The sequence below is a fragment of the Balaenoptera physalus genome, assembly GCF_965194825.1.
Source record: "Balaenoptera physalus genome assembly, chromosome: 13".
NCBI classification, from domain to species: Eukaryota; Metazoa; Chordata; class Mammalia; order Artiodactyla; family Balaenopteridae; genus Balaenoptera; species Balaenoptera physalus.
The window spans coordinates 68,103,147-68,130,023 of NC_138892.1; the positions used below are offsets into that span (position 1 = coordinate 68,103,147).

The 26,877-nt window shown below is 33.4% G+C and overlaps 1 protein-coding gene across 8 annotated transcripts in view; it reads right to left on the bottom strand.

The window, feature by feature from the left end:
- The window catches only part of ARID2 (AT-rich interaction domain 2), a 180,487-nt gene that overhangs the window by 52,798 nt on the left and 100,812 nt on the right, over positions 1–26,877 (bottom strand). For 7 of the 8 annotated variants that reach the window (XR_014252807.1, XM_082422525.1, XM_082422531.1 and 4 more), the window contains 7 exons: positions 21,922–22,140; positions 18,531–18,598; positions 3,844–3,910; positions 3,501–3,751; positions 3,075–3,171; positions 2,769–2,978; positions 1,737–1,904 (listed from right to left, as the gene is read on the bottom strand). Coding sequence is in view for 7 of the 8 variants with exons in the window: in XM_082422525.1 (XP_082278651.1) it covers positions 1,737–1,904; positions 2,769–2,978; positions 3,075–3,171; positions 3,501–3,751; positions 3,844–3,910; positions 18,531–18,598; positions 21,922–22,140 (1,080 nt within the window). In the remaining variant the exon portion in view is untranslated. The remainder of the gene's footprint in view (positions 1–1,736; positions 1,905–2,768; positions 2,979–3,074; positions 3,172–3,500; positions 3,752–3,843; positions 3,911–18,530; positions 18,599–21,921; positions 22,141–26,877) is intronic. The other variant, XM_082422528.1, reaches the window with a different exon arrangement.

The window sequence follows — 26,877 nt, forward strand, 5'->3', positions numbered from 1 at the left end:
CACAGGTAGCAATAAGGCAAAAAATAGTAGTTTTCATCAAAATTACCTTTGAATATTCTTCAAATGACCCATTATAGTTCAATGTATCACTGATAATCTATTAATTCCACCCTTTGTTGAACACAGTTTCTCTATGGCCCTCAATTAACTTAATAAATTAATTTAAAAGTTTCTCCTTTAAGAATAAAAGCATACCCCCACTACCCACTTAACTGGCAGTATGAACTGTTTCATTTCCTTTTCAAGGTTGAGAAACTATTAATTTCTGATCATCGATTCTCCAATATGTATTGGGCTCTTTAACATCTATTGCCTATGGGCGAAAGCTCACTGAATAGATCAGCAGTCAAAATTACCTACTTATTTCATGCTTTCTATTACTGTCCAGTTCTGTTAGTTGAATTCAAGTAAGTTAAATGCACATACGATGCAACTCTACCATATACTGCAGAAAGACATAATGGAAATCAATGAGATATGTGATACATATCACATACTTTGTGTAAATAGAGTATACAATTTTGATAATATTAAATGAGAGGAGAACAAGACAGCTGGAGAGAGATGAGGAGAGTCTGAACTGAGGCATAAGTACTGGCAATCAAAAAGGCCAGACAGAGTATTTAGGAAGACTCAACAAGATTTGGTGATTAAATGAATGTGGTAGTTAAAGATTAAGGATAATGAGATTTTTGTTTTAAGGATAGTGGGAGAGGTTGAGAAAGATCTAAATGTATTTCTAGGCTGAAGAAGCAAGTAAAGAAAAAGAGGTTTAAGATATAGGAATGAGTAGCTGGGAAAGACTGATATTCAGAGTACAGATTCAGAAGTAGTTAACATCTCTTCCTGACACAAGGGGAAGTTGAAGGAGAATGAGTTCATATGCTAATAAGTTTGTAAGGGAAGGGGGAAGAAGTTGAAGAAATTCATACCACACAGCTCCCAGAGTAACTACAAAGTGTTAAGATCAACTGAGAAAGTGAGCATCCTCCATTAAAACACAAGGACAGAGAAATGTCTTGGGAATGGTAAGAGAGCAGGTGAGGTGAAAGATGGATTGTTTTTGTTAGGACAAATGAAGGTGGAGAACAAAAAGGCTGAGAGTGCTAAAATATAAAAATCATAACTCATAATGAGCCAGGAGAAAGAAGTTCAAGAGCTGAAGGACAGGTCCGAATTCTAATTAAAGATATTTGAATTAAATAGAGTTGACCCATGGGATCCTAGGAAGGGTGCACAAGTACAGGTATATACACATGTATTAGCATTTGTATACACATGCACACATGTCTGATCCTACCGATTCTGTGGTGTTTGGTCCAAGATTTAGAAATAATAGGGGTATTATACTTATGTATTCTGATGACCACCTGAGAGAATTATAAGGCAGCATATGATTAACCAATTCCTGGTCTATCAATCTCCAGTGACTGAAATCACAAACCCCTTAGGGCACTTAATACTCTCACAGTTGTGAACAATATCTAATCCCTCACACTACTCTAAACCCTTCTCAACTTCATTTCTCTATTCTACTATTCTTCCTCTGTGCTCACGTTGATCCTGCTGCTCCTGGAATGTATAATATCTAAGAAATTAAAGTACATACTCAATTCTCATTTAGCCTACTCTACTGTAAAATATCAGTTCCCTGTACTGCATATTTAAATTTATCTGTAGTATTAAATCTGACATACCAATAACCACACTGAAAAAGATTATACAAAAACACTAACCTGGGGCAGATGCTACATGGGTCTGGGTTTGGACTTGCTCTACAGCTTGTGGCCTAATTTCAGATAAAATTTGATGACTGGAACTTGGATGTTCTACGAGTTTTACTGCAGCCAGTGCATCGGGGCCAAACATCTGAATATCCATGGAAACCAGACACACTAACATGTCTAAAATAAAAACCAACAGTTATTAGTCAATAATACTGTAAAACAATGACATCGCTGAAAAACACATGCTATACATATATAAAACGCTGCTTCTCAAATGCCAGTCTGTGAATCATTGTACATCAGAATTATCTGTGGATCCTTAAAAAAGATTTTTAGGCTCAATCTCTGAAGACTGATTTAGAAGCTCTGGAGTGGCTGCTAGGTATCTTCATTTTTAAAAAACTTCCCAAGTGATTCTGATGTGTAGTCAGATTTAGGAACCACTGATATGGAAAGTACATCTTAATTTCTCAATAATAATACTTTTCAAGCCAAATCTTTATTAACTCTGATTTTAATATTTATACCAAAGAAAGAAATCATTTGAATCGCTGAGCAAAATGTTAACGTGACATGTTTTAGTAAGTGTGTTTAAAACTGATGACCCACTAAGAAGGTGAGTTCATTGATTCTGAGGATAGTACCACTACTAGCATTTCTAGCAAGAGAAGGAAGCTTGTTCCACTCAGCTTTAGTTGCTTAATAGTAGCAGCTGACCACTTAAAACAGATGGACCTGCCCCCCAGAGTAAGACATAGCCATCTTGTTGATTTCAAATTTAATATATAGTAATAGAAATAAAGAGAAGAAGTAAAGATTACTGATAGCCACATGCATCCTGGTCTCTACATAATAGAAGTTTCTTGCTTATCTAAAATAGGCAGAAAGTATAACACAAACAAGCGTGTCTGAAAGGGTAATGACTCCTCAAAATAAACAGTAAACCCCAAATATCAATTGTGATTTTTTACAGCAACCACATTAAATATTTTTTCCTTAATAAAGAAAATAACTTAAATGCTTTTTGTGGTTTAGTCTTACCTATGCTCTTTTCTACTTTTGCAATTTTTGTGCAAGCTACATCTCCCATTTCTGTGAGCATATATAGCACCTCAAGTGTTGAGATTACGAGCAGCACATCAGGTAAAGTGAGATGACAAATGATCTCTCTGTATGAGTCCTGATCGACATATTCACAAATCAAAACACCATTATCCTCTGCTTTGCAAAGATTTCCCAAAATTTCCATGCCTGAAAAGCATACACACACAAACATGTATTTGTCTTTTAAAAGATGATAAAAAGCTTGTGTACTTTAGACAATGAGAAACTTAAGTGAGCGCTTACCCCTCATCTTTAAAAATCTATCCCTTGACATTAGGCATTTTGTAACAGTATGAAACATCAGATGAGTAGTTTTGAAATCAACAGGATCCAATAAAAGCTGGAAAAAAAAAAGGACACTACTGTTTAGGTAGGCTTCTTCCAATTTAGATCCAAATGTATATTTCAAATTTAATAAAAATGAGCAGAACAACATTACGTAACTTTAAAAAATGTAATTACTGTGAGAATAGCCATCAATGAATCTGGAGCATCATTTCAAATATTTCTTTTTTTCCACAAAAGTGTGTAATACCTTTAGGCAAAAACTATATGTAAGCATTTAATATTCTATAATTATGGCAAATATAATAATCCCACATCCTAAAATTTTAAAGTAAATATTGTGCTAACTATAAAAACTGTTTTAAGCTACTGTCACATGCTTACCTCAGCTGCAATATTTCCTAATGTGTCAAGGCCTAATTGCCTTAGAGAAATAAAATGACTATGTGCAGAAAGTAACAGGAAACGGAGACAGGTACGATTAGCTGCCAAGAGCTTAACATTGCCCTCCTCAAAGGAAAGATTTCGCAAAATCACTGCAATCTGAAGTACCCGTTGTCCTTCAATATCATTAATGCCCAGCTTTCGAGGTGGATGAAATAAAGATTCCCAAATCCATTCTCCTGATGTACCTTCTACAAGAGAAGAAAACATATTTTACTTAAACTGATATTTCACTTATTATTGATATTTCAAAGTTATTTAAAATATTTTCTCATTGACTTACCATGAGACTTGCTTCTGTCAGAAATGAGGTCACGTACTTCATTATCATCAACAATGTCTTTCCAAAACTGTAATGAGAAATTATTACACTTAATTCTGACAATTTGAAATAACTATTCTATTACTTTAAAAATAGTCACACATACTATAAAACTATAATAGTTCTACTATTTTTAGTTCAAGTAGATATCACTGTATTCTATGTACTTAGTTCTTTGACACAAATGCTAGATTTTTCTATAGTTCAAAGGTGTCGTCTTGGCCTGGGGCCCACAGATCCCTAAAACGTCTGTGAAAAATATAGGGCATCTATGAACATGAATGAGGAAGAAAAAAATAACATCTTCATGATGATTAACCTCTAACTAAAATTTAGCATTTCCTTAGCATTTTCTTCAACTCTAAATGTTAGAAAATGAACCACAGTAGTAACAGCAGAACCTCTGACAATGTCACCAATATGAATCACAGATATTTTCAGATCACTTTATAGCTATGGAAAATATCTAGAAATAGTGTTTATGCTCATCAGTACTTAAAAATTATGATAGTCATTAATCCCATTAGTAAACTGCATACAGTCACAGTATTCCTATTTACAGACTCCTGAGACATAGCTGGCTAGCTACTGAGCAAATCTACATCTAGAAGAAAATCAAACAGCAAGTGGTGAAGTATTTGTGTTCACAAATTTGTAACCCAGATATTTAGGTTTCCTTTCCAGTATTCCATATCAACAAACTGTTTTTTGACCCGTAAGAGAAAGGAAATGAATCGAAATCCACTGCTTAATCTTTTTCAGGCTAAGAAACAAATGCCTATATATTAATAAGTCTATACAAGACGAACGTTAATTTTAACTTTTCTATGCCATTTTATCTTGTTACTTCCCTACTAATGAAGAAGCACATGGGCCACTAGTTCACTGTTTATTTCTAAACATTCTGATGTATATTTCTAAATGACTGTATTTTAGTTTTGGGAATTAAAGTTCCTTTGCATTTAAAGTTACTGATCTGAGAAAAGGTCCACCACCAAAATGACTCACTGCAAAAAAACTCATAATAAAAAATGTTTGGTAACAATAAAAAGGAACTAGGCATATGAAGGAATAAGACAATGTTCAATAACCAAGGAAAAAGGGCCACAGGAAATTCAAATAATAAAGATATCAGAGTGGAATTTTAAATGATCATGGAAAATAAACAAAGAAATAGAAGATAAAATCGAAAAGTTTGGCATGTAAGTAGAAACTATAAGAAATAGCTAAATAAAAATCCTAGAACTGAAAATAAGAACTCAATGGACAGATTTAACAAAGGATTAGAGTCAACTCAAGAAAGAATCAGTGATTGGAAGAGACGGCAGAAAAAAATACCAAGTTAGAAGCATAAAGAGACAAAAGGATGAACAGAATAAAAGCATTCAAGACACATACAGTGAAAAGTTCTAACATAAAATTAACTGGAGTTCCTGAGGAAAGATAGAAAGAATGGGCAAAAACAATATTTGAAAAGACAGGGTTGAGAATTTTCTAAATCAATTGAAAGATGCCACACCATAGATTTAAGAAGCACTCCAAACTCCAAGGAAAGATAAATAAAATGTGTAGGAACATCATAATAAAATTCCTGAAAAGCAAAGACAAAGAAAAATCTTAAATGCAAAGGTGGAAAAAGGGACAGATAACCTTGAAAAAGACAACTAAAATTACAGGAAACTTTGTAAAAGAAATAATGGAAGCCAGAGGACAATGGGATATTTTCAAAGTGATGGAAGAAAATATCTGCCAAAGTAGAATCTTTACACAGTGAAATTGCTCTTCAAGAATAAAACTGAAATAAAGACATTTTCTGACAAATGAAAACTGAGAAAAATATCATCTGCAAACCTGCACGGGGGAAAAAAAATGCATGAAAAGGTAGATGTGATTTAAATCAAAATAAGTGCTGAATAAATAAAATACTAAAAAAAGTCTTACGGGTAAAAATATATATAAAATTAAAATCTATGAAAAATGCTTGGAAGAAAATTTTGCTCAGGCCGTTAACGGTACTGCAGTAGTCATCCCATCATAAACCAATATATATAAAACAATTGCTTTCACAGACGGGTCAAGAGTAATGCAAAACCGTAATCACTGAAACATGGGAAGCAAATAAGGTGAGCTCAGTGACTGCCCCATATCTTTACATAAACACTCTTTCTAGACAACGATACAGAGACAATAAACCCAAGAGGTCACAGCAATTACTAAACTGAGAAGACATTATATATATATATATATATATATATATATATATGTATGTATATTCTCTCTCTCTCTATATATATATATGTATATACACCCAGCTAATTCAGGTCCAAAAAAGACCATACCTTAGGAATAAAGATAAACTAGTCCTGTATTCGTCATAACAAAACTTAAAAACAACTATACATATATTAATTAAAAGCATGCCAGAACAATGTGCAACATTCTTGGAAGACACCAAAAAACAGACACTAAATAATGTAATAGTCCCAATACCTATATCTAATAAAAAATTACTAGATGTACAAAAGAAGTGGGAAACATGACTCATAACTAAGGCAAAAATCAGTTTCAACAAAAAAGACCCAGAAACAATAAAAATAGTGAAACTAGCAGACAAGAACATTAAAAAAACTATTATTAAATATGCTGAAGGATTTAAAGGAAAATATGAACATAATTAAGATGAATGTGGGACAATATAAAAGAGAATCAAATGGAATTTCTAGAGCTGAAAAACATAATATCTGAAATAAAAAAATATGACTAGGGCTTCCCTGGTGGCGCAGTGGTTGAGAATCTGCCTGCTAATGTAGGGGACACGGGTTCGAGCCCTGGTCTGGGAAGATCCCACATGCCGTGGAGCAACTAGGCCCGTGAGCCACAACTACTGAGCCTGCGCCTCTGGAGCCTGTGCTCCTTAACAAGACAGGCCACGATAGTGAGAGGCCCGCGCACCGCGATGAAGAGTGGCCCCCGCTCACCGCAACTAGAGAAAGCCCTCGCACAGAAACGAAGACCCAACACAGCCAAATAAATAAATAAATAAATAAATAATAATTAAAGGTGCTAATAATTTAAAAAAAAAAAAAGTATGACTAGATGGGCTTAATTGGAAAAGAGGAAATAAAGACATAACAATAGAAACTATTCACAATGAAGTACACAGAAAACAAAAACATCTAAAAACAATTAAGAGAGCCACAGTGGCCTGCAGAACAGTTCCAGAAAAGCAGGAGGGGAAACGAAAAATTTTTGAAGAAATAACTGATAAAAACTTCCCAAATTTCATGAAAAATACCAAACCAAGAAGCTAAATAAACCTCAAGCAAAACAAAACTAACTAACTAAATAAAAAAACCACAACAAGGCACATTAAAAAAATCAATGACAAAGAGAACACCTTAAAAGCAGTCAGATAAAACATATCACAAAAGGAAGAACAATAAGAATGAAACTACTTATTGTCAGTAATAATGCAAACAAGATGGAAATGAAATGTTACCTTTAAAATGCTCATAAAGTATAAATGGTCTGAATGCATTGATGAAAAGGAAGAAATTGTACACTGAAAGGCACACTGAAGGAAGCAGGAGAAGAAAGCCTCAACTATAAGCCATGTATAAGAAACACTATATATAAATCTACAGATGAAAAGCAGTCATGGAAAAAGATATATGATGAAAACATTAACCATAAAAATGCTGGTGTTGATAAATAATATCAGACAAGAGACTTCAGGATAAGGGAAATTACCAGAAGTCAGACAGAATAATGCATAATGACAAATAAAATCATCAAGAAAATATAATAATCTTAAATGTATATGCCACTAATAATTGAGGTTCAAAACACATGAAGCAAAAACTGACAGAACTGATAGGGGATACAGACATTCATAATTATAGCTGATAATTCCAACATTCATCTCTCAAGAAATCACAGACCAATTATATAGAAAAGCATTAATGATACAGAAATCTTGAACAACACTGTCAATGATATTGATTTAATTATTATCAACAAATATTACATCCAACAATAGTACAACAAACATTCTTTTCAAGTGTGCATAAAACACTCACCAGAAAGACCATATGCTGAGCCATAAAACAAGTCTTGATAAGTTTAAAAAAGATTGAAGTCATACAGAATATGTTCTCTGACAAAAATGGAATGTGATTAAAAATCAGTAATAATAATAATTATGAAAGTAAATAATAATAAAAGCTAGTTTGAAAACAGTCAGAAATTAAACAGCTTACTTCTATATAACCCATGAATCAAAGAAGAAATCACAAGGAAAATGAGAAATACCTTGAACTAAATGATAATGAAAACATAACAAAAACTGTGGGAAACGGCTAACGCAGTTTATAGAGGGAATTTATAGCAATATATGCTGATATAAGACAGGAAAAAAAGTTTAAAACCACTGGTCTAAGATTATATTTAAGAGACCTGAAAAAGAGCAATAATGCACAACAAAAGTAGTATATAAATCAAAAACTGAGAAAACAGAGATGGAGTTGTTCTATTGTCCCTGCAATTATCTAAGAAGAGGTAAAATTACTAACTTACTAAACTAGTAAGGATTAAAATATAATCTCTAATATGATCAAAGAGAAAACAGAAAAAGTGTATGTAAAAACTAAGTGGGCAGAAAACTGAATAATAAACAACATTCAGTCAAATCAATTCAAAAAGGTAAGAAAGGAGAAGGAAAGAAAACAAACCTGAACAGGCAGGACATATAGAAACCAATTCAGAACATGGTAAATTTAAACATAATTATATCAAAATTACACTTAATGTAAATGGAATAAATGCACTAATTTAAAAACAAAGTTTTACACACAGGAAAAAAAAAAGCTGAAATATATGTTATTTACAAAAAAAAAATTCACCTAAAATATAAGGATAAAAAAGATTGAAAGTAAAATATGAACTATATAAACACCAACCAAATGGAAGCTGATATAGTTATATTGATATCAGACCAAAAAAAAAAAAAAAAAGGATAAAGGAGACTTAAAGGTAACAAGAATGCTTTACAATATGTTCAATTAACCAGAAAGGTGTAACAACTATACCTGTGTGCACTAAATAGCCCATTCTCAAAATATAAAAACACAGTTATTATAGAACTATAACTATAAGCTGAAAGAAACACACATCCTCACTCAAACTGGGTGCTTTTAACATATCTCTCTTCATAAATGAAGAAATAAACAGCTGAAAAAGCCAGTACTTACGAACTGGTTCATCTGTACCGTTTTTCTAGACTCCACATATATGCATTAATATGAGATATTTGTTTTTCTCTTTCTGACTTACTTCACTCTGTATGACACTCAGTTTGCAAGGCAGAAATAGAGTCACAGATGTAGAGAACAAATGTATGGACACCAAGTGGGGAAAGCGGGGGAGAGGGGAAGGGGGATGAACTGGGAGATTGGGATTGACATATATACACTAATACATATAAAATAGATAACTAATAAGAACCTGCTGTATAGCACAAGAAACTCTACTTCACTTCGCTGTACAGTAGGAACTAACACAACACTGTAAAACAACTATACCCCAATTAAAAAAAAAAAAAAAGAGGCATTACTGATGTGGAACTATTAAGTATCATGATTAACTGTGTTGCTATAATTTGAAAAGATACATGCACCCCAATGTTCACTGCAGCAGTATTTACGATAGCCAAGACATGAAAGCAACCTAAATGACCATGGACAGAGGAATGCATAAAGAAGATGTGGTACATATATATAATGGAATATCTCTCAGCCATAAAAAAGAATGAAATAATGCCATCTGCAGCAACACGATGGACCTAGAGATCATCATACTAAGTGCAGTAAGTCAGAGAGAGAGAGATAAATATCATATGATATCGCTTATATGTGGTATCTAAAAAAAATGGTACAAACGAACTTATTTACAAAACAAAAATAGAGTCACAGATGTAGAAAACAAGCTTATGGTTACCAAAATCAAGAGCGGGGGAGGGGGCTATAAATTAGGAGATTGGGATTAACATATACACACTATTATATATAAAATAGATAACTAAAAAGGACCTACTGAATAGCACAGAGAACTCTACTCAATATTCTGTAATAACCTATATGGGAAAAGAATATATGTATATGTATAAAAGGTTCACTTCGCTGTATACCTGAAAGTAACACAACATTGTATATCAACTATACTCCAATAAAAATTTTTTTTTAAAATGATTAACTGTGTTGGCTTAACTGACACATATAGATATAGAAACTTACACCCAACAACTCCAGAATACAGGCATACCTTGAAGATATTGCAGGTTCAGTTCCAGACCACCGCAATAAAGTGAACATCGTAATAAAGTGAGTCAGCACAAATTTGGTTTCCCAGTGCATATAAAAGTTATGTTTATACTACACTGTAGTCTATGAAGTGTGCAACAGCATTATGCCTAAAAAAACAGTGCACATACCTTGAAAAGGAAATACTTTATTGCTAAAACAATGGTAACAATCATTTGAACCTTCAGTGAGTCACAGTAGTAAAATCAAAGATCACTGATCACAGATGACCAAAACAAATATAATAATAATAAAATAATAATGAAAAAGTTTGAAATATTGAGAGAATTACCAAAATGGGACACAGAGACATGAAATGAGCAAATGCTGTTGGAAAAATGGCACTGATAAACTTGCTCAACATAGGGTTGCCACAAACCTTAAAGTTGTAAAAATGTATCTGCGAAGCACAATAAAGTGAAGGGCAATAAAACAAGGTATGCCTGTATATATTATTTTCAAATACACATGGAGTGCTTATAAAATCTGATCAATGCTAAGCTACAAAATAAAGGGTGAAAACATTTCAAAGGTTTAAAATTATACAGAGTATGTTTCTCTGAACAAACTGAAATTCAGTTAGATATTAAGAAGAAAAGGAAACTGGAAAATTTTTCATATGTTTTTGGAAATTAAGAAAACTCCCTTCTAGGGGGGGAGGGCCAAGATGGCGGAAGAGTAAGACGCGGAGATCACCTTCCTTCCCACAGATACAGTAGAAATACATCTACACGTGGAACTGCTCCTACAGAACACCCACTGAACGCTGGCAGAAGACGTCAGACCTCCCAAAAGCCGTGTGGATGAAAGGCTCTTGGTGCTCCAGCCAGGCATCAGGGCTGTGCCTCTGAGGTGGGAGAGCCAAATTCAGGACACTGGTCCACAAGAGACCTCCCAGCTCCACATAATACCAAACGGCGAAAATCTCTCAGAGATCTCCATCTCAACATCAAGACCCAGCTTCACTCAACGGCCAGCAAGCTACAGTGCTGGACACCCTATGCCAAACAACTAGCAAGATAGGAACACAGCCCCATCCATTAGTAGAGAGACTGCCTAAAAACATAATAAGGCCACAGACACCCGAAAACACACCACCAGACGTGGACGTGCCCACCAGAAAGACAAGATCCAACCTCATCCACCAGAACACAGGCACTAGTCCCCTCCACCAGGAAGCCTACACAACCCACTGAACCAACCTTAGCCACTGGGGACAGATACCAAAAACAACAGAAACTACAAACCTGCAGCCTGTGAAAAGGAGACCCCAAACACAGTAAGATAAGCAAAATGAGAAGACAAAAAACCACACAGCAGGTGAAGGAGTAGGGTCAAAACACACCAGACCTAACAAATGAAGAGGAAATAGGCAGTCTACCTGAAAAAGAATTCAGAATAATGATAGTAAAGATGATCCAAAATCTTGGAAATAGAATAGACAAAATGCAAGAAACATTTAACAAGGATGTAGAAGAACTAAAGAGGAACCAAGCAATGATGAAAAACACAATAAATGAAATTAAAAATACTCTAGACGGGATCAATAGCAGAATAACTGAGGCAGAAGAACGGATAAGTGACCTGGAAGATAAAAGGGTGGAATTCACTGCTGCGGAACAGAATAAAGAAAAAAGAATGAAAAGAACTGAGGACAGTCTCAGAGACCTCTGGGACAACATTAAACGCACCAACATTCGAATTATAGGGGTCCCAGAAGAAGAAGAGAAAAAGAAAGGGACTGAGAAAATATTTGAAGAGATTATAGTTGAAAACTTCCCTAATATGGGAAAGGAAATAGTTAATCAAGTCCTGGAAGCACAGAGAGTCCCATACAGGATAAATCCAAGGAGAAACACGCCAAGACACATATTAATCAAACTATCCAAAATTAAATATAAAGAAAACATATTAAAAGCAGCAAGGAAAAAACAACAAATAACACACAAGGGAATCCCCATAAGGTTAACAGCTGATCTTTCAGCAGAAACTCTGCAAGCCAGAAGGGAGTGGCAGGATATACTTAAAGTGATGAAGGAGAAAAACCTACAACCAAGGTTACTCTACCCAGCAAGGATCTCATTCAGATTTGATGGAGAAATTAAAACCTTTACAGACAAGCAAAAGCTGAGAGAGTTCAGCACCACCAAACCAGCTTTACAACAAATGCTAAAGGAACTTCTCTAGGCAAGAAACACAAGAGAAGGAAAACACCTACAATAACAAACCCAAAATATTTAAGAAAATGGGAATAGGAACATATATATTGATAATTACCTAAATTGTAAATGGATTAAATGCTCCCACCAAAAGACACAGACTGGCTGAATGGATACAAAAACAAAACCCATATATATGCTGTCTACAAGAGACCCACTTCAGACCTAGAGACACTTACAGACTGAAAGTGAGGGGATGGAAAAAGATATTCCATGCAAATGGAAATCAATGGAAAGCTGGAGTAGCAATTCTCATATCAGACAAAATAGACTTTAAAATAAAGACTATTACAAGAGACAAAGAAGGACACTATATAATGATCAAGGGATCGATCCAAGAGGAAGATATAACAATTGTAAATATTTATGCACCCAACATAGGAGCACCTCAATACATAAGGCAAATACTAACAGCCATAAAAGGGGAAATCGACAGCAACACAATCATAGTAGGGGACTTTAACACCCCACTTTCACCAATGGACAGATCATCCAAAATGAAAATAAATAAAGAAACACAAGCTTTAAATGATACATTAAACAAGAGGGACTTAATTGATATTTATAGGACATTCCACCCAAAAACAACAGAATACACATTTTTCTCAAGTGCTCATGGAACATTCTCCAGGACAGATCATATCTTGGGTCACAAATCAAGCCTTGGTAAATTTAAGAAAATTGAAATCATATCAAGTATCTTTTCCGACCACAACGCTATGAGACTAGATATCAATTACAGGAAAAGATCTGTACAAAATACAAACACATGGAGGCTAAACAATACACTACTTAATAACGAAGTGATCACTGAAGAAATCAAAGGAGGAATCAAAAAATACCTAGAAACAAATGGCAATGGAGACACAACGACCCAAAACCTATGGGATGCAGCAAAAGCAGTGCTAAGAGGGAAGTTTATAGCAATACAAGCCTACATCAAGAAACAGGAAACATCTCGAATAAACAACCTAACCTTGCACCTAAAGCAATTAGAGAAAGAAGAGCAAAAAAACCCCAAAGTTAGCAGAAGGAAAGAAATCATAAAGATCAGATCAGAAATAAATGAAAAAGAAATGAAGGAAACAATAGCAAAAATCAATGAAACTAAAAGCTGGTTCTTCAAGAAGATAAACAAAATTGATAAACAATTAGCCAGACTCATCAAGAGAAAAAGGGAGAAGACTCAAATCAATAGAATTAGAAATGAAAAAGGAGAAGTAACCACTGACACTGCAGAAATACAAACGATCATGAGAGATTACTACAAGCAACTCTATGACAATAAAATGGACAACCTGGAAGAAATGGACAGATTCTTGGAAATGCACAACCTACCGAGACTGAACCAGGAAGAAATAGAAAATATGAACAGACCAATCACAAGCACTGAAATTGAAACTGTGATTAAAAATCTTCCAACAAACAAAAGCCCAGGACCAGATGGCTTCACAGGTGAATTCTATCAAACATTTAGAGAAGAGCTAACACCTATCCTTCTCAAACTCTTCCAAAATATTGCAGAGGGAGGAACACTCCCCAACTCATTCTACGAGGCCACCATCACCATGATACCAAAACCAGACAAAGATGTCACAAAGAAAGAAAACTACAGGCCAATATCACTGATGAACATAGATGCAAAAATCCTCAACAAAATACTAGCAAACAGAATCCAACAGCACATTAAAAGGATCATACACCATGATCAAGTGGGGTTTATCCCAGGAATGCAAGGATTCTTCAATATACGCAAATCAATCAACGTGATACATCATATTAACAAACTGAAGGAGAAAAACCATATGATCATCTCAATAGATGAAGAGAAAGCTTTCGACAAAATTCAACACCCATTTATGATAAAAGTCCTGCAGAAAGTAGGCATAGAGGGAACTTTCCTCAACATAATAAAGGCCATATATGACAAACCCACAGCCAACACTGTCCTCAATGGTGAAAAACTGAAACCATTTCCACTAAGATCAGGAACAAGACAAGGTTGCCCACTCTCACCACTATTATTCAACATAGTTTTGGAAGTGTTAGCCACAGCAATCAGAGAAGAAAAAGAAATAAAAGGAATCCAAATCGGAAAAGAAGAAGTAAAGCTGTCACTGTTTGCAGATGACATGATACTATACATAGAGAATCCTAAAACTGCTAACAGAAAACTACTAGAGCTAATCAATGAATCTGGTAAAGTAGCAGGATACAAAATTAATGCACAGAAATCTCTCGCATTTCTATACACTAATGACAAAAAATCTGAAAGTGAAATTAAGAAAACACTCCCATTTACCATTGCAACAAAAAGAATAAAATATCTAGGAATAAATCTGCCTAAGGAGACAGAAGGCCTGTATGCAGAAAATTATAGGACACTGATGAAAGAAATTAAAGATGATACAAATAGATGGAGAGATATACCATGTTCTTGGATTGGAAGAATCAACATTGTGAAAATGACTCTACTACCCAAAGCAATCTACAGATTCAATGCAATCCCTATCAAACTACCACTGGCATTTTTCACAGAACTAGACCAAAAAATTTCACAATTTGTATGGAGACACAAAAGACCCCGAATAGCCAAAGCAATCTTGAGAACGAAAAATGGAGCTGGAGGAATCAGGCTCCCTGACTTCAGACTATATTACAAAGCTACAGTAATCAAGACAGTTTGGTACTGGCACAAAAACAGAAATATAGATCAATGGAACAGGATAGAAAGCCCAGAGATAAACCCACGCACATATGGTCAGCTTATCTTTGATAAAGGAGGCAAGCATATACAGTGCAGAAAAGACAGCCTCTTCAATAAGTGGTGCTGGGAAAATTGGACAGGTACACGTAAAAGTATGAAATTAGAACATTCCCTGACACCATACACAAAAATAAACTCAAAATGGATTAAAGAGTGTAAAGCCAGACACTATCAAACTCTTAGAGGAAAACATAGGCAGAACACTCTATGACATACATCACAGCAAGATTCCTTTTGACCCACCTCCTAGAGAAATGGAAATAAAAACATAAATAAACAAATGGGATCTAATGAAGCTTAAAAGCTTTTGCACAGCAAAGGAAACTATAAACAAGACAAAAAGACAACCCTCAGAATGGGAGAAAATATTTGCAAATGAAGCAACTGACAAAGGATTAATCTCCAAGATTTACAAACAGCTCATGCAGCTCAATAACAAAAAAACAAACAACCCAATCCAAAAATGGGCAGAAGACCTAAATAGACATTTCTCAAAGAAGATATACAGATGGCCAACAGACACATGAAAGAATGCTCAACATCATTAATCATTAGAGAAATGCAAATCAAAACTACAATGAGGTATCATCTCACACCGGTCAGAATGGCCATCATCAAAAAATCTACAAACAATAAATGCTGGAGAGGGTGTGTAGAAAAGGGAACCCTCTTGCACTGTTGGTGGGAATGTAAATTGATACAGCTACTATGGAGAACAGTATGGAGGTTCCTTAAAAAACTAAAAATAGAACTACCATACGACCCAGCAATCCCACTACTGGGCATATACCCTGAGAAAACCATAATTCAAAAAGAGTCATGTACCAAAATGTTCATTGCAGCTCTATTTACAATAGCCAGGACATGGAAGCAACCTAAGTGTCCATCATCGGATGAATGGATAAAGAAGATGTGGCACATATATACAATGGAATATTACTCAGCCATAAAAAGAAATGAAATGGAGGTATTTGTAATGAGGTGGATGGAATTAGAGTCTGTCATACAGAGTGAAGTAAGTCAGAAAGAGAAAAACAAATACAGTATGCTAACACATATATATGGAATCTAAGGAAAAAAAAAAGGTCATGAAGAACCTAGTGGCAAGACGGGAATAAAGACACAGACCTACTAAAGAATGGACTTGAGGATATGGGGAGGGGGAGGGGTGAGATGTGACAGGGTGAGAGAGTGTCATGGACATATATACACTACCAAATGTAAAGTAGATAGCTAGTGGGAAGCAGCCACATAGCACAGGGAGATCAGCTTGGTGCTTTGTGACCGCCTGGGGGGGTGGGATGGGGAGGGTGGGAGGGAGGGAGATGCGGGAGGGAGGAGATATGGGAACGTGTGTATATGTGTAGCTGATTCACTTTGTTATAAAGCAGAAACTAACACACCATTGTGAAGCAATGATACTTCAATAAAGATGTTTAAAAAAAAAAAAAAGAAACAAAATTCCCTTGTAAATAATCCATGTTTCAGAGAGAAAATCATAATGGAAATAAGAAGATATTTTAAAATGAGTTATAATAAAAACATGAAATATCAAAATTGGAAGTATAAAGTTAAATGTGTGCTTGGATGGAATTTTATGGCTTCAAATGTATATATTAGAAAAAATAAAAACAAAAATCAATAACTGTAAGTGCCAGCTCAAGAAATTAGAAAAAGTTAAGAAACTTAAACCCAAAGAATACAGTATGAGAATAAAATATAAATAGCAGAAATTAGTGAAAACACACAACAGAGGTGATCATCTATTCATCTTCAACATACTGGTGTCTTCTTGATTTCATGTGATCAGCGATTATACTGACAAACCCATTCCCCATTGTGATTGCATGTGTTACTTTAGTGCACTTTTTTGTGCATCTTACATTTTACTCACCAGTTTTCTGGAGTCATAGAAATTATCTGCTTAACTACAATCAAGAGATTTGGCTTTTAGTGGGTGGGGTAAGGACAGAGTATAGAACTTTGGTGAGCTTGTAAAGCTGGGAATTAAAAATGCAACTCCATATCATGGTGAGAAATTTGAAGGTATAATACCCTCGAAGAAAGGGAGACAAAAGGGATTGACTGGGCTTCCCTGGTGGCGCAGTGGTTGAGAATCTGCCTGCCTATGCAGGGGACACGGGTTCGAGCCCTGGTCTGGGAAGATCCCACGTGCCACGGAGCAACTGGGCCCGTGAGCCACAATTACTGAGGCTGCGCGTCTGGAGCCTGTGCTCCGCAACAGGAGAGGCCGCGGTGGTGAGAGGCCCGCGCACCGCGATGAAGACTGGTCCCTGCTTGCCGCAACTGGAGAAAGCCCTCGCACAGAAACGAAGACTCAACACAGTCATAAATAAATAAATAAATAAATAAAAGAACGTGAATTTCTAAAAAAAGAGGGATTGACTGCCTCTGCTTGAGCTTTCAGTTAAAAACAATCCATGATATATTCACCACTAGACTGCTCCACATCTCCCATGGATTTGTTTTTACCATCAGAGTAATCAGAAAAATCTCCAATAAAAAAATTAATATAAAGTCATTCTGATCAGTATTTCCTTTCAAGTGACTGGCAAAAGCAACACAGAAGTGAAGAAATACTCTCCAACCAATCTGTACAAAAATCCTACAGAAAGAAATCTGCTGAAATTTATAAACCAACATTATAAAACACAAAGGAATAATCCACCAAGTCAGAATCAGCAGAATTAGAGTTGCAGGAGGCTTAGACATTAGCATTATCAGGTATGTGCTTGTATATGTACATATCTTTAAGCTTTCATTTATATTTTACATATAAAATGTATGATATATTCATGTTTATGTATCATATATTTAATTCATATATAATTTAATTATATTAATAAAAACATATTTTAAATATATATTTTAAAAATTATGAAAGTATAAAAGGAGAAGATCAAAAAGGGAAAATTTGAAAAAATACAATGAGAATTTCTAGAAATTAAAACAGTCACTAAAATAAAACTTAACAAACAAATCAAGTGGCATATTAGACACAGCTGAAGAGTGATTAAGTGAAATGAAAAAGAATCCTAAGGAAATTACCAGGACTGCTACTCACAGTCTGGGTAGCAGACTTTTGATTTACTGCTTTTGTTACAGATTTATCATTCTCAGAAATCTATGTATGATAAATAAAAACTTTACTTCTGTTTATTAGCTATTCTAAACAATTTTTTACTCAAGTTAATCACAATTTATATATAAAATAAGCAACCATTGACCCTTGGCCCTTGGCTACATGTAATTCAATGGTTCGATATTTTAATTTACGTGAATTACCTTAACAAAATCTCTATCAGTCTTCTCCTTCCATTCTTCTCCAAATACAGTAGAAAAGGATCCTAAAGCTAAAAGAATAATAGTGTATTCAGTAAAATGAAATTATGTCTTTCACTTAGTTCCTTAATAGGTAGGTTTGGAAGAATAGTAAAACTACATTTTAGGATACCTTGTTCATTAAAAAATTGTTTCATAATAAATGATAGAAAGTCATGATAATTTCTTTTGAAATACTGTTTTTTAAGTTATAGAATTTAAAGAAAGTTTATGTCACTACAATCTAAAAATACACAACTCACTTTCATAATAGTTATACAGACAATAAGAAAAAAATGAGGGTACTGTAATAGTTACTCTGAATTAGTTTTCATTTGTAGAAGAGAAACATATTAAAAAGTCAAACTGATGCTACTGCTATTAGATTGCCAAATTGTTATAACTTTAAATCTCTGTATTCATTTCAAAAATAATTATGTAATTCATATTTGAAATATTAATGGACACGGCATTCTTTGGGAATAATTCCCACAATGAAATCTCCTTTAGGAAACATTCTCAGCTATAGCTTGTTTGTATTTCTTGATAAAGTTGTCAGGAGCAAAGTCAAACCATCTATTTTCAAAAGCTTCTTAATAACACTCTGCCCCCCACCGGACAACAGAAGTTAAGGTATATAGATACATATCACTTTTCTCTCCTCTGCATTGCTAACGCATTTTGTCAGTTACAGGACCAGACAGTAAAGTCATATAATACAAATGTCTAAGCTGTGACACAATAGGCATCTACCTTTAAAAATTAGGTAAGTACTTTCATCAACTACCTGTAATTATCTGTATTCTGTAATGAAAGCTATTGGTTTTCAAATGCAGAGAGAAAATTATGTATTGGCAATTTTTAACAGAAAAACTAGTTTTATAAATGTAATTCTTTAAAAAAACAAAAGTAAATCTCCTTAAATGGATGTGCTGTGACATGCATAACATATGGATATATTTTCTGTTGTAAAAGATTTACTGAATGTTTGCAGTCTTATTACGCCTTTAAGTATAGACCTAATGTTTATACTTAATATTGAGTTAAAGTTGTAAAGTACTTAGGTTAGAATAAGACTATTCATTGAAAAAGTACTAATAAGGGTGAAGAATGGCAACAGTTTAACATTATATTGATATTAGGATCATGGGGACATGATATAAAGAACAGATTTGAAGTTTTTAATAAATAAATTTAACTACAGTGACCTAAAGAAGAATTTCATAAAATATCAAATTTATATAGATGTAGTAGCTTAATCAGAAAAATGAAGTCCACACACTACTAAACAGAGTTAATTTTGTTTGTCCTGAAGAAAACCTTATGAAGAGAAACTTCACTGGGAAAAGAATACTGAATGGAAATATAAGATGGAAAAATTAAATTTTTGTCACATGGAATTTTTATTATACTTCTTCAAACACATATATGTATAAACATTCCACACCTTCAAAGAAAGTGGTATCTACATTTTCTCTCAATTAAAATTCCATGCCCTAAAAAAATCAAAACCTCAAGAGCCTTATGAAATATATCCATAATCAAATATACCCTTAATCTTCAAACTCAAAAGAATTATTTTCATAATGTAAAACCACTGTTTTAAGTATACGGTCTTCATAAAGTTCCTATGTACTCTGGAACTGTAAATTTCTAACTGTTGAAATAAAAGAAACATCCGTTAAACAGCATTTGCTAAATTATTAATGTTTTAGATTGCTACTCTACATAATAATTTAGTCTGGGATAAACAAAAATGCTAAAGAGTGCAAGAAGATAAACTGGGTGTAAAGAATGTCATGCCTCAGTGCATCAAAACTGGTAAGCTCACTTTTATCATATATACAAATGTAATTCTTATTCAATGATTAAATGGTAAGAATTCACTAAAATTATTCTGGTCTGAGAATATTTACTATTTTTTAAAACTTCATTTTAAGATTTCTAAAAAAATGTGAAACAATTTTAAACCATTCTATATTAAATGCTGAAAAATGTCTTTAAAAGAGCAAAATGAAATATTAGGAAGAAAAGAACATGAGAGTGAGAGGGAAATCCACCAAATTTAGATCTTCAAAGTTACAATACAAACTTATAAGTGTTAATCTTTGTTCCTCCTCCAAGTAACCAAGAACAGTTTCTGACAGGGTAGGAAACTCATTTTCACTTTTGTTTAATTTCAAAATGTCTTCATACAAAATAAGTACATGTCAAATTGTAAGGACTCCTACTTAGGGAATTCCCTGGCGGTCCAGGGGTTAGGACTCCGTGCTCTCACTGCTGAGGGACTGGTTCAATCCCTGGTCAGGGAACTAAGATCCCACAAGCCGTGAGGCATGGCCAACAACAACAACAACAGCAACAACAACAACAACAACAAAGGAATCCTACTTAGATAATCCCAAATAAAAGTATGTTTGAAAATTATACTACTGACCCAAATTACAGAAAAATGAACTCATTTGCAAACACATCACTGTTTAAAGATAAAAATACTCATGAACCTATGAAATATTACATGAAATTCTCAGACTATATCTACTATTCTATATAGTTTCTTATATGATAAGATAATTTCAAAATATATCAATACCTTAATCCATTAATAGAATATACTTCTGGCAAAAGAAGTTACATGGTATTGGGGTAGAAGGAGGGTTGAGAAGCAAGAAAAAATTTTATGTCAATAACATTCAGCTGACATAGACTATTTTAAAAAGAAAAACTATAGCAGGAAAAAATTTCAAAACATATTTTCTAAATCCCTATTAAACTAGGGATTGCTAGTTAAATTGCTCAATTGAAGAATTGAGCAATTTGGTCTGTAGAGTAACCTAGATTTGAGATAATTTCACAGAAAACAAAGAACTTGATTTATAAAAACCTACAAATAGCAAATCCTACGAGTAAAAAAATATGAAATATTTGATCATTCTTATTTTGATTATTTATGCAGCAAATTTTCAAATTCATTGACCTAATTGTTTAGTTAAAAATTATAACTATACACCAGCAGAAACAGACTTCAGAAAACAATTTCTTCCAGGTCCTATTTTTCCCTATCAGAATTTTGTATCAAGCAATTTTCTCAAATCAACAAACCCACATTTACTATAAGAAAAATACAGCATTTTAATTTCAAAAGCTCTAGTGAGGCTTTTACTATTCAAATATATAAGGTTAAAAAAAATCCAAACATTCATTATTTTAAATAATACATTTAATATAACAGAAGGAAATAAAGAATGCTACTATATTGCCTAATAAAAAGTACTTTCCTCCTTAAAAACCTTTTTAAAAAAGCTATAACACCTTTAATAGAATGATTATACAAAACATTAAGGCTAAAACTTACTGTCATCAAACACCCCGGCATTAGCAAGCAATAAAGTGATGATTTTAGGGTCTTTTTCAAGTTGCATGACATGTTTGCTTTCATTTGATAGGAGAGTGCATACATTAATAGCAAAGTCCACTTCATTTGGGAGTCCAGATAATAGTGAAAGCACCAATTTATTATAATCATTTGGCGAATTAAAGTCCATAGACAGCCCATAACTTTGACGCAGATAATCTAACAAAGACAAAAATGAAAACACTGTTAAGTATATCAAGGATTAGAAACCTTTTATGGTTAATATCTTCTGAATACAGGACAGAAGCTTGTTTTCTTTTATAAAATATAAACTGAGTAGAAGTTTGGAGTTCAACTTTCCAAACTTAAGTGAAAATTACATTCCTCAAAAAGTATTAAGATATAAAAAATGTACATATTCTGTTGGATATCATTGTGAAATTACTATTGTATCTTTATTTTAATTTACCTAATCTACATTTTTTATTCTTGTATTTCAAGGGACTTATTCCGATTTTTAAATACTATAAACCAGAAAGACTGGTTCCTTTCAAATTTTTAACAATATCATGTTTCTAAACACGCTGCCTACCTTCTTTACCCAATTTTGGGAGGATTATTACTTGTTTAGGTCAGACTTCTTGCCATATAATATGTAAAATTCATGCTTTTTAGTTCTACAGTTCTATGAGTTTTGATAGTCTTTTAACCACAACGACAATGGAGACAGAGAGTATTTCTATCACCCCAAAAAAGTTTCTTTACGCTCCTTTGTAGGTGATCCTCTCTTCTATCCATAAACAACCACTGATCTACTTTATTTCAAAATGCCAATTAAACAGAATCACACAATATATATCTTTTTGTGTCTGATTTATTTCATTTAGCAAAATGCTTTTGAGGTTAATATCCATTTTGATGTGTGTATCAGTAGTTGGTTCCTTTTTACTGCCATAGTATGGCTGTAACATAATTTGTTTATCCATTCCCTAGTTGAAGGACATTTGGACTGTGTCCAGTTTTTGGCACTTCTGAATACAGTTGCTGTAAACATTCACATACAGGACTTTGTGCGGACATATTTCTTCATTTCTCTTGGATTGCTGGGTCATACAAAGTGTATCTTTAACTTTGTAAGAAACTGTGAAACTGTTTTCCAAAGTGGTGGTAACATTCTGTCTTTCCACCAGCGATGTATGAGAGAGTTCCCGGTGCTGTACATCCTTGTCGGCACTTAATACTGTCAGTTTAAAATATTCTGAATATGAGTCACTTATCTAATATTTGTTTTGTAAATATTTTCTCCCAGATAGTGAATGGTTTGCCTTTTCATTTTCTTAACAATGTCTTCAAAGAGCAGAAGTTTTAATTTTGATGAAGTCTGATTTATAAATTTTTACCTCTACAGTTCATGCTTTTGTGTCCTAACAAATCTTTTCCTAACTAAGATTTTATGTAGGAGACTTAGAACATTTTTAGAACTTTGAAGGTAGGGAAGATGGGATTACAGAACACTAATATATTTTATACTCATAATATATACATATTAGAAAATGTTATATTTCTAGAAATACTGACTCTTAATTGGTGCAGTTTAGGCCTTGGCAGCTACGTCCTGAGACATATACCCCTAGTACATTTTTCACATAAAGATCTAATTAGTTTAATGGGAAAAGGCAAGAAACAAGAGTTAGAAAACTGCTAGATGAAACATTTCAGGAAAATATGGATTTGAAAAAATATCTTTTAAAAATGTCACTAAATGGGATGCAAGTAGGAATCTATTGTCACAACATGCCACAGAAGAAAATCACGTAAGTAAGAAACTTCTTCATTTCCCAATGTAGATATCTGAGGAGACACCTCTTCAATTCTAAAATATTCTAGGAATTTCTCCAATAAGAAGTATCACAATACAGTTATAAATGAATAAGACACCGATTCTTTATAATATTTAAGGTTGAACAGTAATATATTGTTCATTTTTTATAATCCTGAAAAGTAAAATTTCTTATAAATAACATAAATATCTGGGGAAAATGTAACATAACTTCTGTGAATATAGGAATAGATTTTGATATTTCTATACTGCACACTGGAATTGATCATGAGATGCCAAGTCTCAGCAATAATTAAGTTTTTAGATTCCACAAAATTTTCATGCAAATCTCTTCAATAGAAAACAAATTGGAACCTATATTCAACATCTGTCACAGTCTTCTTTATGTGCTTTCAATATGATCTTGGAATTGTTCTGTTTGCTACTGAAGAATAACAGATGCCATCATATATGCAATTCAATACATCCTTACGTGAATGACTTTGCCAAAAGTCATCTCCAATTAAAATAAAATGAATAAATATGATAATTATGAAAAGTCCTCTAATTATATGAGGCTTGGTAAAGATTCCTAAGATAATATATGAGAAAATGCTTACAAGATTTTAAGAGCCTCCCTTCCCATCCCCAAGGAGGTATGATTAAATAGCTACAATGTTATAATCTGAATGGGATCCGAAATTTTCAACATTCTTGACTCAATGTTTATACAAAGGCATCACTGCTGACAAACTAATTTAATCTGAGGTAATCTCTTTGTTTTCAGTTTAGAGGAAAGGGAGAATTGTTCCTAGAGTGCTGTTTACATTACAGATATTAGACAGTACATTCTTTCCATTGATATTGGCAGTGATTGCTGTAGTTCAAATGTCTGTAAGAATATGGGACATGTAAAGGAAAATCTTTGCTCAAATACAACTGATAAAACTAAAATAATAAATCTTCCTGTATAAAGCTCTCCCAAATTTACGTAACAAAAATGCGAATGGATAGGGTGCTTGGCTTCTTTTGACCAAAATGATTGAATTGGATTAAATGATCACTAAAATCCTTGCTAGCTCTACAATTCTACAATTCTATTAATTTCAATGAGTTGTCATGTGCCAATTTTGCCTTTCATAATTTTTCTACTAAAGATATTGCAAATAAATTTAAAATTAAAAAATTTTAATTTAGAAACTAATTAATATTTTAATTTTAATTTTAAAGTGTAAGAGAAGATGAACAAAAAGTCCTTAGTAATCTACACTACAATTCTGCAGAACTGACTGTATCCAAATCAATATCAAGGAAGAAAGAATAAAGACGGAAACAGAAAGATTAGGTATTTATGGCATGGAAAAGTATGAAAAACTATGCAAATAAAGCGACTATATTTTGATGCCAATGTTTACTAATTCTAAAATTCATAGCAAAATCTATGAATACTTTTTTGGCCACTTAAAGTCACTGGGCAAAAGGCGTCAGTATTCTTAAAGGAAAATTTGGTCCCATATTCTATCAATGTACAATATTCTACCATGACAATTATGAGTAGAATTGCACTATGAGTAGAATAAATGCCAATTTATTATATTACCTTTCAAAATACTGTATTAGAATACCTTTTCTTAATATCAACAATATAAGCATCTCTAGATAAAATACATTTATCCAAATACATTAATCTAAACCTATAAGAAGAGTAAGGCTGTATAATCAAAGATGTACACACAAATCTTTTAAACATTCTTATTAAAATTTCCTAAGGCTCTTAATCTACCACCATGTAATTCCACTTTGGTGTTTATTATTTACACACACACAGACACACACATATATATATTGACAGCTATGAAGCTTACTATATTTCCTTAATGGCATTTGAAAAGAATCATCAGTGAAGGATTTGTTTTATATATTGATGGTCATGTTAATTTTTAGAACACTGTCATAATGTTGCTATGGCTCCTTCTAGAAAAATAAAAAGCACCTTCAAATTCAAAATGCTGCCCTGAAACACTACCTCTTTTCAGTTTGAATTAGATATATTGTAGTCTGATGTTCCCCAGCAAGTCCTAGTTTTTTTTTCCTTTCATGAGTCCCCAATCCTGATTTTGTCAAACATGTTACATATGTTACATAACTGCTCAGATTCTCCTTAAAAAAAAAAAAAGACAGACATATGACAGCATATCAGAAAGGAGTTATTGTAACACCAGATTAAGAAATTGTCATTCCCTTAAAAATTGTGTAGCTCTATCAATGACTTTCATTACCTTCTGAAATACCAGAAATATCTTTTTTCTTGAAGTAAATCATGTTTAATTAGGGGAGGGGGACAAAAAAAAACACAACAGATCCAGAAAAAAATTTCATTTTAAACAAGAACTAATGTAGAAATGGGTCAGTTTGAGAAGCTGGAATAGATACCAAACTCTATTTAAGCTACAAGAATGGACAGTTCTGCTGTTGATGAAATATAGGAACAACACAGTTACAAAATGGTCTTAAAGGTCTTTAGTACAAGGGCTCATTCAATGTAGGAATACCCTCTATAACATCCTTGATTTAGATAATGGTCATTAGCTCTTTTTTAAAACAGGAAGCATATCACCTAACAAGTCACCCCATTTTATTTAATCAGCTTAAGCTGTTAGTAAGATCTTCTACATGGTGACTTAAAATGTTCCCTTTTAACAGTAGTTCTTGAGGTAATAACCTCTCATTAAAGATAAAGCTAGATTTGGTTTGCCCTCACCACTGCCACCACCCCTCCCAAGCCCCAATTACACAAAAGCATCAGATGAAAGCCTCTTCTAACGGAGATCACAGATTCTAGGAGATTCTGTTTCCTCAGCTGATTGAGGAAGAAACAGAGTCAAATTCAACATGAAACAAACTGAAAATAGATAATGGAAAATTTAAATCAGTGATACTGGCACAAACGAGGGAGCTTAAAACTAAGGATTACCTAAGAGATTGGTATTAGTACCAATGAAGAATAATAAAGATCTAGATAATTGTATATTTTATAAAGAACATACCCTTGAAAAAGATGCATGTCCTCTTTTTCAGGTCAAATGTTGGTGATTAAAGAAAAGAGATGCTGACCTCTTCAGAGCTCTCTTCCTAAG